This window comes from Thyridium curvatum, assembly GCF_004353045.1.
Source record: "Thyridium curvatum strain D216 chromosome Unknown NODE_46_length_333320_cov_79.933738, whole genome shotgun sequence".
In the NCBI taxonomy this organism is placed as follows: Eukaryota; Fungi; Ascomycota; class Sordariomycetes; order Thyridiales; family Thyridiaceae; genus Thyridium; species Thyridium curvatum.
Window position 1 is genome coordinate 34871 of NW_022156801.1, and position 11441 is coordinate 46311.

At 51.8% G+C, this 11441-nt stretch overlaps 4 protein-coding genes across 4 annotated transcripts; 2 read left to right on the forward strand and 2 right to left on the reverse strand.

Annotated features, from left to right (window-relative positions):
• Nucleotides 1-1290: 1290 nt before the first annotated feature.
• Nucleotides 1291-3066, reverse strand: E0L32_007471 (uncharacterized protein; the record flags this gene model as incomplete). Its single annotated transcript, XM_031142218.1, has 4 exons — nucleotides 1291-1577; nucleotides 1635-1716; nucleotides 1772-2940; nucleotides 3003-3066. 4 exons carry the CDS (start codon nucleotides 3064-3066, stop codon nucleotides 1291-1293), a joined length of 1602 nt encoding a protein of 533 aa, XP_030993445.1.
• Nucleotides 3067-3840: 774 nt separating this feature from the next.
• Nucleotides 3841-4976, forward strand: E0L32_007472 (uncharacterized protein; the record flags this gene model as incomplete). The annotated part of the gene is made up of 3 exons (XM_031142219.1): nucleotides 3841-3854; nucleotides 3913-4153; nucleotides 4215-4976. 3 exons carry the CDS (start codon nucleotides 3841-3843, stop codon nucleotides 4974-4976), a joined length of 1017 nt encoding a protein of 338 aa, XP_030993446.1.
• A 596-nt stretch (nucleotides 4977-5572) lies between these two features.
• Nucleotides 5573-7111, forward strand: E0L32_007473 (uncharacterized protein; the record flags this gene model as incomplete). Its single annotated transcript, XM_031142220.1, has 7 exons — nucleotides 5573-5644; nucleotides 5717-5846; nucleotides 5894-5971; nucleotides 6104-6311; nucleotides 6369-6814; nucleotides 6872-6932; nucleotides 6994-7111. 7 exons carry the CDS (start codon nucleotides 5573-5575, stop codon nucleotides 7109-7111), a joined length of 1113 nt encoding a protein of 370 aa, XP_030993447.1.
• Nucleotides 7112-7204: 93 nt separating this feature from the next.
• Nucleotides 7205-10594, reverse strand: E0L32_007474 (uncharacterized protein; the record flags this gene model as incomplete). The annotated part of the gene is made up of 7 exons (XM_031142222.1): nucleotides 7205-7246; nucleotides 7297-8548; nucleotides 8663-8759; nucleotides 8831-8970; nucleotides 9519-10244; nucleotides 10299-10423; nucleotides 10478-10594. The coding sequence occupies 7 exons, from the start codon at nucleotides 10592-10594 to the stop codon at nucleotides 7205-7207; spliced, it is 2499 nt and encodes an 832-aa protein (XP_030993448.1).
• Between the last annotated feature and the right edge of the window lie 847 nt (nucleotides 10595-11441).

An 11441-nucleotide genomic window follows, 5' to 3' on the forward strand; every position in this document is an offset into this window, starting at 1 on the left:
TCGTCTAGACAGACACCCATGGGAGACTCAGCCAAATAAATGGTCAGACTAGTTGCTTGTCATGGTCTCGATGAAGATGTGGTTTTGCTCATCGATACGGTTCGACAGGGTCGGTCCTCGGAAATAGTGGCCATCCCGTGCGCATCTGCTGCCCGTGAACTCGGGGTGCAACAGCAAATCTGAGTGGGCACCATGCTGGAGGCATTCGCCTACCACCGTGAGGAGTGGATTTCTGGCAAATTCCGGCGCGGGAGCAAAGCCATTATCCGACACGGTTACTACTCTCGTTCGCGCCGTGAGTGGACATCAGAAGAACGCTGCCGGACCCAGCATATCACTTGCGAAATTGAGATCTGGACTGACGTCGAGCTGCCAAGACGAAGAGGATGTCCATCTTTCGCACATCTCGACATAGCTGGAACCAGAGACTCTGCGCAACCCTCATCGCCAACCGACTCAACCGCACGAGGGGCCATAGCGACAGAAAATGCCTGACTGTAGACCAGCCAATGGGCATCTTCGTCGAGTGCGTCCTCCAAGCTTGTATCGCAAGGATGATCATTGGTCCATCTGACAAGGAGTACACGCGCAAGAAGATGTTCCAGGACAAGGATTCAAAGTTCCTGTATTTATGTTTGACTCTTTCCGTGTCATACCCAATCCTGGCCCATACCCCGGCAAGCTGGTATCAGAATAGTTAGCCGACGTGCATGAAAGATAACTCCCTCAATTCCAGTAATACAAATTCTTCCCATGGAACTCGTAAGGGCTATCCCGCTGCCTTAGCCCGATGGGTTAGAACAACAGTCACGTCTCTACGTTTACAGTCCGTCAACTAATCCCACCAGCAATTAAATGGCTGATACACATTTGCAATCCTCATGCGCTATCTGAAAGTTAACTTACACAACTGAGGACTCAAAGCTTCACGGCTAATCTCACCCGTCAAGCTGACTGACTGGAGTCCGACGGTAATAGCATATGTCGTGTTTCGAGGGGTCCGCGTTGATACCAGTGACTCTCGGACTTCAAAGGCAGCTGCTGCATTTTATTGCACGGAATTGATTTGAAGCAGGGGTTAAATTTTCTATTGCTAGTTTCGAACTTTTCTTGTGATTGTCCACGAGTGGCTGACAGCGGATGCCTGCTGTGCAGAGCATGATAGTCGATAGCTTGGACTCTGTCTCTAACAGCACTGAAAGTTAATCTGGAGAAGCGAACCTACAACTGAAAAACTATACAGTTCCTAGCTCGTCACATACGTAAGTTTATAGAGGTGACAATTTTGCCTTAGACGCGCTGTGATGCCTCAACGTGCGCAGCCTTGACGTTCTCCAAGTCCTTATGCTCAAGAACCCCTTGTCCAACCTCCGACGTAGCGCCCTCGTCAATACGGCGGGCTTCAGCGTCGATAAAAGCCTGAGGACGCCTGCGCTGAGTCAGGTCCCGGTTGTTGAAAACGAAGGGGCTCGGGTTCGACATGAAGATTTCGTCCATGTCTTCGAGGGTTCGACGGGAGGTTTCGGGATATAGTGCCCAAACAACAGGGAGGTACGCCCAGCAGATGATTGCAAACACTGTTTTCAAAACGAATAAGTTAACTTTGCTTCGACGCAACGGTGACAGAAACATACTCAGATAGAAACGCCACATGAGGTTATCGACTCCAACCTTGGTAAATTGAGTCACTATGAAGCCTCCAAGCCAATTTGTCGCCTATTCTCGTTAGTAGTGTAAACAGAACAGTTTAGAGTGGAAGAATATTCCTCACCGTAGCGGCGGCGGCGCCGCGAGTGCGCCAGCCAAGCGAGTTGATTTCGGAATTGTACACCCATGGTACCTTGGCAAAGCTGGTGCCGTAGAAGAAGTAGTACATGAAGAACATGGCGGTAGTGACGTTTCCCATTTGCTTCTTGTCAGCCTGGCCAGTCTGGCCAGCGCGAAGACACATGGAGGCAATGAGATAACATGAGCCCATAGTACTGGATCCATACAGCATCATCTTGCGACGGCCAAACCGGTCAATGATGAACAAGCAGCAGAACGCGGCAAATAGATAAATAGTGCCGTTGACTCCCGTCATCAAGCGCGCCATCTGTTGGTCGAAGCCGACACTCTGCTGCAAAAGAGTGGGGAGGTAATAGCCCAAGGCGTTGACTCCGCTGAATTGCTGCATGAATTGAGTTCCAGCCGACAAGAGAAGCCGGCGGAAGTTCTGAGTCTTGTCGCGAAAGAGAAGAACGTCCTTTGTCGGCACTCGCTCTTTGCGCTCCTGGTGGATGGCAGTGCGGATGGAGAGAAACTCGGCTGTGACACGCTCGTCGTGAATGCTGACACCCTTGCCCTCGAGACGGGCAATGACCTCTAGCGCCTCTTCATGACGATCTTGGAGTAGTAGCCAGCGTGGAGACTCAGGCACGAAGAGAAGAGCAATAGAGACGATGACGGGGAAGATGAGCTGGAAGCCCAGCGGGAAACGCCACTGAAGCGCACCACCAGTAAAGTAGAGGCCGTAGTTCATCCAGTTGGCGAGACAGAAAGCGGCTGTGTTACAAAGAGACTGAACAACAACGAGCTTGCCGCGGACATTTGGACGCGAACATTCGGCCTGGAAGACAGGACAAGTCGAGGACGTGAGACCCATGCCGAAGCCATTGATGATGCGGCCAATGATCATCTGTGGCAAATGCCATGACACGATCTGGAGGATGGCTCCAACAGCATTGCAGATCAGTCCGAGGGAAATAGTCTTCTTGCGGCCGAGTTTGTCACCGAGGGTGAAAGCGAAGATCGCCCCGCAGAAGGCTCCCAGAGAGAAGCAACTCGACGTGATGCCGGAGATGTTGGCCTTGTTCGTTTCGGGGAACCAGTATTTGAAGTCGGAAGATATCAAAACACCGGAGAAGACTCCTTGATCGTAGCCGAACCATGACATGGATGCTGAATTGTAGCGTTAGCAGACCTGCGAAGGCGGATGTGAGGGAATGAAGAGGCTCCCTTACCTGCATTGACCACAGTGATGGTGGCAATGAGCCAATTCCCGCTCAGGTTGTTGAAGACAGCCATGGCGAGTGTTGAGTGATACAACCGGTCAGAGACAACAATGGCTGACGAAGGGGCTCGTGCTCTGCAAGATCTGGTCACTGCCCAGGAAGAGTAGAGAAGATGGTGCTGGGTTGGAAAACAGTGTAGGAAAATGTCGATCAAGAGGCGTGATGGTGTTGATATAGATATTTGCAGGGGCCAGAATCCCGAGTTCGTCCCATCAGAGAGGATGCACGCGATTTGCAAGTCCCGGGCAGACGAAACATTCCCCCGTACCCCTGACCCCGTAGCATTCTGTACACGTTTATCCCGGGGAATTAGCGTCGTCCTTGCATCCTGGTGGATAGATTTTCATGAGCATCTTGCGAGTTTGACTAGCGTGCTCCCCATGGGGTCATGCGAGGATTTGTGCGGGTCTGGCTGGCGAATTTTGGTACATTTGGTGAAGCTAGGGCGGGTATGAGCGGCAAGTCGGAACCGCAGCCGAGATTCATAGTTCGACGGGGGGAGGCGGCATGCCTTTTTCGCTCATCGGCGGTGTTAATAAGGATTGCAAACTAGTGACGTTAGTCGTTGGCACCTCAAGAAGGCAGATCGCCTTGTTATGTATGCTGTATCTCGAGAGCGACTCTACCGGTTTCGGTCTGACTCCTGACATCTATGCAAACGCGTAGAGACGTGTTGATGACGGAGAGGACATAACTGAAAAGAGCATCGCTGTATCCATTCAAGAGACCAGACTCTGACGCTCGAGCACGGAAAAATTGCAAAAGAAGTCCACCAACATCGGCATTCATGTCTTCCTTACCGTGAGTTGCTATCAACCCGTCGACAAGACTATCCCGGTTAACCAGCAGATGATTGTAGGAAACATGTTCTCGTCACGGGTGCTACTGGCTTCATTGGTGCACATGTTGTCGACCAGTTACTGAGTCGGGGGCTCAAAGTCCGAGGTGCAACCCGGTCACTCGCCAAAGGTCAGGCTATGGTAGCTGCCCGCCCTAAATACGCCTCTCAGCTGGATTTTGTTGAGATCAAAGACTTTGAGGAGCTTGGTGTCTTCGAAGATGCCGTCAAGGGAATTGATGCGGTCATTCATGTCGCCAGTGTCAGTAATGTTGCAATTTGACGAAGTTCTGACACTGCTGATATCATTGACACCCATCTAGCCTTTTACGTATGACACGAAAGACAACGAGAAAGAACTCATCATTCCAGCTATCAATGGCGTGCGATCGATTCTCGATGCTGCAGCAAAAAGCCGTTCTGTTCGCAGGGTGGTGATCACGTCTTCATTCGCGGCCGTGATGGATGTCGACCGCAAGGCGCCGCCGTATTTTACTTACTCAGGCCAAGACTGGAACCCTCTGACTTACGAAGAGTCGATCGACAAAGCGACAAGTGCTGTTATCGCTTACCGAGGATCGAAGAAATTTGCCGAACTTGCGGCCTGGGACTTTGTCCGTGACTTAAAGCCAACCTTTGATATCGTTACACTGTGTCCTCCCATGACTTTCGGTCCGATTGCACACCCGATCACAAGTGTAGAGCAGTTGAACGTATCCAACGCCATGCTTTGGAACGTGGCTCAAGGCGAGTCACCGCTACCGGTTGCGCGCGTGCCATTCTGGATCGATGTCCGCGATCTTGCTCAGGCCCATGTCGAGGCCCTTTTGAGATCAGAGGCAGGGGGGAAGAGATTTCTACCTGGTGCGCCGGAGCGGTTCTCATATAGCCTGGCTGCCAAGATCGTCGAAGATAATTTCAGTTGGGCCAAAGGCAAGGTTGCTCGGGAGGAACAAGTGATCGACGAGTCGCACGGCATCGACGGCGCGACAGCGGCAAAAGAACTTGGTCTCAACTACAAGACGTTCAAACAAACCGTACAAGACCTCGTTACACAGATTTATAAGATGGAAGGCTCATCATAGATAAGAAATACACATGTAACAACAAGAGTCGGGGATTGCTGGAGATTGTTTCACGAGATACCATAGTATTCCATCAGGCATCATGACTTACTATATATTGGACCGTCCTGAAGAGTCTCAGCTTCTTGTCGTTGTTGATCTCGACTCGTCCTAGAAACCGATCATTGCCTGATGCTCTCAAGCTGACCCAACCAGGAAATTCTGCACTAAATGTTTACATGTTCACGTCTTCCGTCAGCGTGTCATTAGCATGTTTGTTACTCATGTGGGCGAGGTAATCACGAGTGTCTCCGCATGGTCATATGGCATTTCTGTGGGGATGAGTCTATTTTGACGCGGCTTAGAAAGTGACGATCTTGAGCGAAGAATGTCCGGCGGGGATGGGCGGCACGCCTGCCCCTGGTCGACTTTGGGTCTCCGCCGTCAGGGATTCTTTTGCCCAGCAAATGTCGGCCAGAACTATAGTCATTTCTAGCAAAAAAATGGTTTGTGCCTTATAAAAGCGAGACGCTGAAGATTGCTCGTACTCTTAAATCTCAAGGCATCACGAGCGTGTGTCAATTAGCCCAGCTGAAATCTCATAACACCACGGCATAATGTATCCCGAAACCTTTCAGGGCTTTGCTATCCCGGCGGCGGACAGGTGGAATCACCCGGAACGACTCGAGGTTCGTCACATATCGTCACGAGAACCTCTCTGGGCGATCCTCTAGGCTATACTAACAAGGTTCTCGCTGCAGTTCAAGCCCAAACCCTTTGGTGACTATGATGTTGATGTGAAGATCACCTGCTGTGGCGTTTGCGGATCTGACTTGCACACTGCCACTGGCGGTTGGGGAAATAAGAACTGGCCCGTTATTCCTGGTCATGGTACGAGCATCATACAAACTACACGTACTCTGATGACTGACACGCAGTACTAGAAATCATCGGCACCGCCGTCAAGGTTGGACCCAAGGTGACCTCGATCAAAGTCGGTGACCGAGTCGGCGTAGGTGCGCAAATCAACGCCTGCTTCGACTGTACTCAATGCAAAGAGAACAACGAGACCTATTGCAAGAAACAGCAAGGTGCACTTGAATAACTCCAGCAGCTCTTTGCAATGCAGCCTCTAATACTCGTTCCAGACACGTACAACTCGTTTTACCCCGATGGTACATTTGCTCACGGTGGATATTCCTCGCACATCCGTGCACATGAGCACTTTACTTTCCCTATCCCCGATGCTCTGGAGTCCGAGCTGGCGGCCCCAATGCTGTGCGCTGGCCTCACAGCTTACTCGCCGCTCGTCCGAAACGGAACTGGCCCGGGCAAGAAGGTCGGCATCGTTGGACTGTGAGCAACGTCTTGACCAGCACCATATATAAAACCATGCTGACTTGTTGTATGCAGTGGCGGCATCGGCCACTACGGTGTGATGTTCTCCAAGGCCTTGGGTGCCGAGACTTGGGCGATCTCCCGCAGCAGAAAGAAGGAGGCTGATGCGCTGGCCATGGGAGCGGATGGGTTCCTTGCAACTCAGGAAAAGGACTGGAACGTCGCACACGAGATGACCTTTGACCTGCTCGTCTGCACCGCGAGTGCAGACGATGGTTTCGACCTCAGCGGCTACCTGTCATTACTCAAGGTCCACGGTAGATTCATCAGTGTTGGCCTGCCTGAAGGCGAGGGATGGAGGGTCCGTCCGCAGTCACTTCTATCGAACGGATGCCTCATCGGTAGCGCGCATCTCGGCAGCAGACGCGAGACGTTGGATATGCTGCAGCTCGCGGCCGACAAGGGCATCAAGAGTTGGATTGAGACTATTCCCATTGGCGAAAAGGGCGTTGGTGAAGCTTGTAAGTTTTGATCAAACCTTATGGATGATAAAGCACCTCTAAACTGACATGGGCTAGTGGAACGATTGCACAACAATGATGTCAAATACCGCTTCACTCTTACCAACTACGACAAGCAGTTCAACTAGGAGTTTGCATTGGAGTTAATGAAAGCAATAGTTGCTTAGACCTGACGATAGTGGTAGCAAGTCCGTCGACCAGAGCAGTGTAGGCGAGCCAACATGGGACTGCATTGCCATGTGTGTCAACGCAGCACGACCTAATCTACTGGCCTTGATATGCGACCTTAGACACTAAAAGCGCTCAAAGTTCCGATAAAGGTTCTCAATAGAGTAGCAGTCTTTTGATATTGTACAGTAGGTTTGCTGGACAACTGATGGGGCTGTCTATTCAACCCTCTTCGTGAATACCAGAGGGCAACCATCCTAATAGCTGTTAGTTAGGAGAAGAATAGTAGATTAAAGACGTACTGAAAGACATACCATAGGGAATAGAGTTGCAAACACTTTAATTTCTTCGGATCGGGGTGTAGGGTGATGGACCCAGTCCAGCTCAAGGGACGCCTTTCCAATCATTGCCGTCATTGTGAGCGGTACATATCTTCTTGCCAAGCAATCATGTGCTCCGGTCCCAAAAACAAGCCAGTTCTTTGTTTTGGACTCGGCATCTCCAGTGATCCATCTATCCGGATCGAACACTTCGGGGTTTGGATATGCTTCCGGGTCGTGCAACGCAGGGTAGCAAGAGGGGATAATCATAGAACCTTTTGGGACGGTGTAGTCGGGCGTGACGGGAAAGGCTTTGTGTGCGAGATACGGAACAAAAATAACGGGCGGACGATAACGCAGGAGTTCTTTGACGACGGCGTTTGTGTATGTAAGAGACTCGAGCATTGCAAGGTCGACAGGCTTGTGAGTATCACCGCCCCTGGCAGCGAGGTTTTCGGCACGCAGTCGGTCGAGAACATCCGGTCGCTGTGCAAGAACCTGGAAGAGATAGGTAGTCGAGCTGCTAGAGGCGTCTTGCGAGGCGAAGAGAAACGTAAACAAGGTCTGGGCTATCTCGTAGTCGGAAAATTCTCGGATCAGGTTGGTCGGCTTCTGCAAGCCTTCTTCACCTGCGGCAACTCTCTCTTGATATCGCTTCGACTCGAGCATGTGCTGGACCCATTGATCCACGATACAGTTCGGCTGGGCGCCCGTTGCCATGTTTGCTCTGCTCGCCGCAGCATAATTGCAGAATTCTGCTCGTACCCTGTCCGCCACGCGCTTACCAAGCCACACCTTTGTATAAGGGATGTACTCGGCGAAAGGGATATTGACAAGATCTTGCATAGCTTCGGTGGCTACATAAAAGTCATTGGTTACACGCTCTACCTCCTCGTGAGAAATGTAATCGCCGAAAAAAGTCCGTAGAGAGAGGGCGCAGTTGATTTCGCGGAACAAGGCCATGAAGGCAGTTGGCTTCCCTCCGTGGGCTTCGCTGGTGGCAACAAACTTGTCGAAGAAGTCGGAATACACCTTTTCTTGAACCGGAAGGTATGTGCTAAGTGCTTTGTTGGTGAAGAGACCGGTGAGTCCTTTGCGGAACTCTGTGTGAGCCTTGCCCATGAGGAAGACCAACGCATTCGGGGTCAGGACCCTGTTCGCCATTGGGACAATAAAAGGCTTGGTATATGTAGGGGACTTGAAGACCTTGTGGGCAAGGTCTCGATCTGAGGCGAGTACGACAAATCTAAGAGATATATGGATTAGGATTCAAGATTTAGCCAACGTCGACACAAGGGATCCGTACTGATGGAAGACCGAAACGCAGCTCAGAGGCCCGCTCGCCCATTGAGCTAGATACCTGTCGAATCTGGGGAGGATAGCGTCGATGAACGTGCCCATGAAGGGAATCTTGAAAGCAGGCCCAGCGATCGGGCCTTTTCTCCATTGGTACATGACTGGTGACAATGTTAGTAGAGCCTCCCGAGCTGGAGACAGACTGGTCATTCGGCCTACATTGGTCATATACAACCGCCGCAAGCAGAAGAGTCGTCAATATTTGCCACGGGGTTGACACCAAGAAACATCTTGTAACAAGCCCAGCTGCTCGGTTCGCGATGCCGAGTTCTGTGGCCTGTGTGCCATTGGCCGCCACCGACTTCATGCTTTCTGCGAGGATCGTAGCCATGTCGTGGGATGGCAGTAAATTCTTCGTCCTTTCGCAGTAATGAAACACATAATCTTTGCGGCCACAAGTGCGTAAGGGTCCTCCTTATATGAGCCGGACGCTGAGACGCAGATTCCTTGCCCCAGTAACAGGAACGATGACTCTCCTGGATGTTCAGCGGAGATTAAGCCTAGCAACATGGGGCCCACGGGCTGCAGGGAGGAGGCGCATCCGTAGGCCGGATATCCTGAAAAGTGGCACCGTGCATGTCCAATTGACTGGTCGACCAGCAAAACAGCTTCTTCATGTGATCAACTTTTGAACTTTTGCGATTCGATCCCGCATCTCTATCAGCACTTCTGTGATAATGTTGTTGCCAAATCAGGACTAGACTCCGATCGCGAGAAGTAACAATAGGCTATGCCTAATTCGTCGAGAACGAAGCATTCGGAGTCTAGTCCTACCTAGGCTTAGACTCCGATATCAGATCGTCTCTGAGAGATGGGGCAACACCAACACTCATGTGCGAAGTGGCACTTTTGTGGTTTACCTTGCACCATGGCCTGATAGACAGGACGCAGGCATGGATAGCCCTGTTCCCTGCCATGTTTGGCTCAACACCACCTCCCACTTCTGCTGGAACATGCTTTCCTGGGCCGTCTTGATCCACATGATGCTCTCGAGATGGACAACCACATGCCTCCATGCACGGAGGCCCCTCGCTCGGGCAGCAGTGCAAGCTTCCTCGCGAGCCCATTGCAGATTAGTCAGACCAACTGGCGCAGCCAAGGCCATGGTAATTGTCCAAAGCCAAAGTGAGCCAAACCGGTGGCAGGTCTGGCTCAATGCCTCGAGGTGCATCCGGAGCTGGAGGAGAATGATGTTTGCCAAGTCGTAATGCGAGTAGTACGTGGTACCACGTATGACCAGTATGTAGAGCGCCAGGCTGTAGCGAAGACATTCTGAACTGGCTGCTCGCGCCTCATCCAGAGATACGAAAGGAGGCAGGAGCAGCAACTTGTGCATGACAAAGCCCGTGAGATCATGCATTTCGTTCGTCGTCAATTTAGAGATCGCCGGTTGGTGGTATATAGTCCGAAGACGGGCGAGAACATCCGCAATGGCCTGATCCAGATTGAGCTGCTCACTGAAATCTCCCAGAGTCGCCTCACTGGGAGCAGCGGCCTCCCACTGCGGGGTTGCTTCGATCCCATCTGCTCTCTCAGATCCCTCTTGAACATCGAACTGAGGGGCTCCCATAACAAGTAGAGACACCCTTGCGCAAAAAGTAAGTGGCTGTAGTCGTTTGAACTTGAAATTTCAAACTTACCAAGATACCATGCCAGCAGTGAGAGGGCTTGTGCGTTTCACAGCGCCGATTCCACCGCGGACATCAACAATGCGTTTGATGCCCTCGATGTGCATACGACTCACGTCAACATTCCCCTTACCATGCTATCTCTGTTCATTAGTATGCATCACACTCGCCATGGCGGAAGAGAGACGCACCTCTATGGCGGCGAGTGTCACCACAGAATTCAAAGTCTCGTCCTGGAAGGCCAGAGATGAGTGTTCAATCCTTCGTCGGACAAGGGACACGGAGTCCGTCATGAGCATCTCCGACATGGGGAATCCTCGTTGAGCCCGCAATTCTTCGTCTAGACATGCAGTCTGCAACGACACATGGAACAAGGCTGGCTCCGCCAGCGCCTTTGGCCACCAAGAGACCAGAAAAGGATTCGATCCCGGGTTGAGGTCCAAGGGATACCACTGGAAGGCGATTTCGGAAAGGACTGGAAGGCAATGAGCACAGGGAAGGAGGACACATGGGGCGGGGCATACAGTGATGAATAAGACGTTGAACGCGGGCTCGCGGGAGTCTTGTCTGCGGATATGAGTCGAATGGATCGATGTTTCCGCGCGCAAGAACTATTGGTCCACTCAAGGAGGTTGGAGTCCGAATGTCGGCTGCCACGTGGACAGGAGGCTCTTCCACGGCATGTTGATGAGATGCGGCGTCTGCACGAGTCGAGCTAAGGCTGCCTGTGATGGACGAGGACGTCAGGGGCTCATTCGCATATATACAGGGGCAGTTCCTCTTGAGGCAGCGAGAGCACCGGGGTGTCCGCAAGTCGCAGCTGTGCTTTGCTCTGGCACACGCGTCACAGGACCTGCGTAAGGTCGCGCGCATCTTCTGCTGGCCAAGCCGCGCACGATTGTCATAGGTAGAATATCAACTGGAGACCTGAGATTGAATAGTGCTTATTGACATTTCCGCCGTACCCAGGTCTCAGAAGGCGATGAGGAATCCAAGGGCGGAAAGATTTGAGGATGTCGAACCGGCGCTATGTCCAAAGTTGATCTAAACTCGCTGACCAAGTCACCAAAGCCCATGCCTTTAGTGGCCGACTACAGAACACTCACTGCAGTACTTCAGTGGCTCGACTCCACTTGACGCAGCCGATGAGCCCGA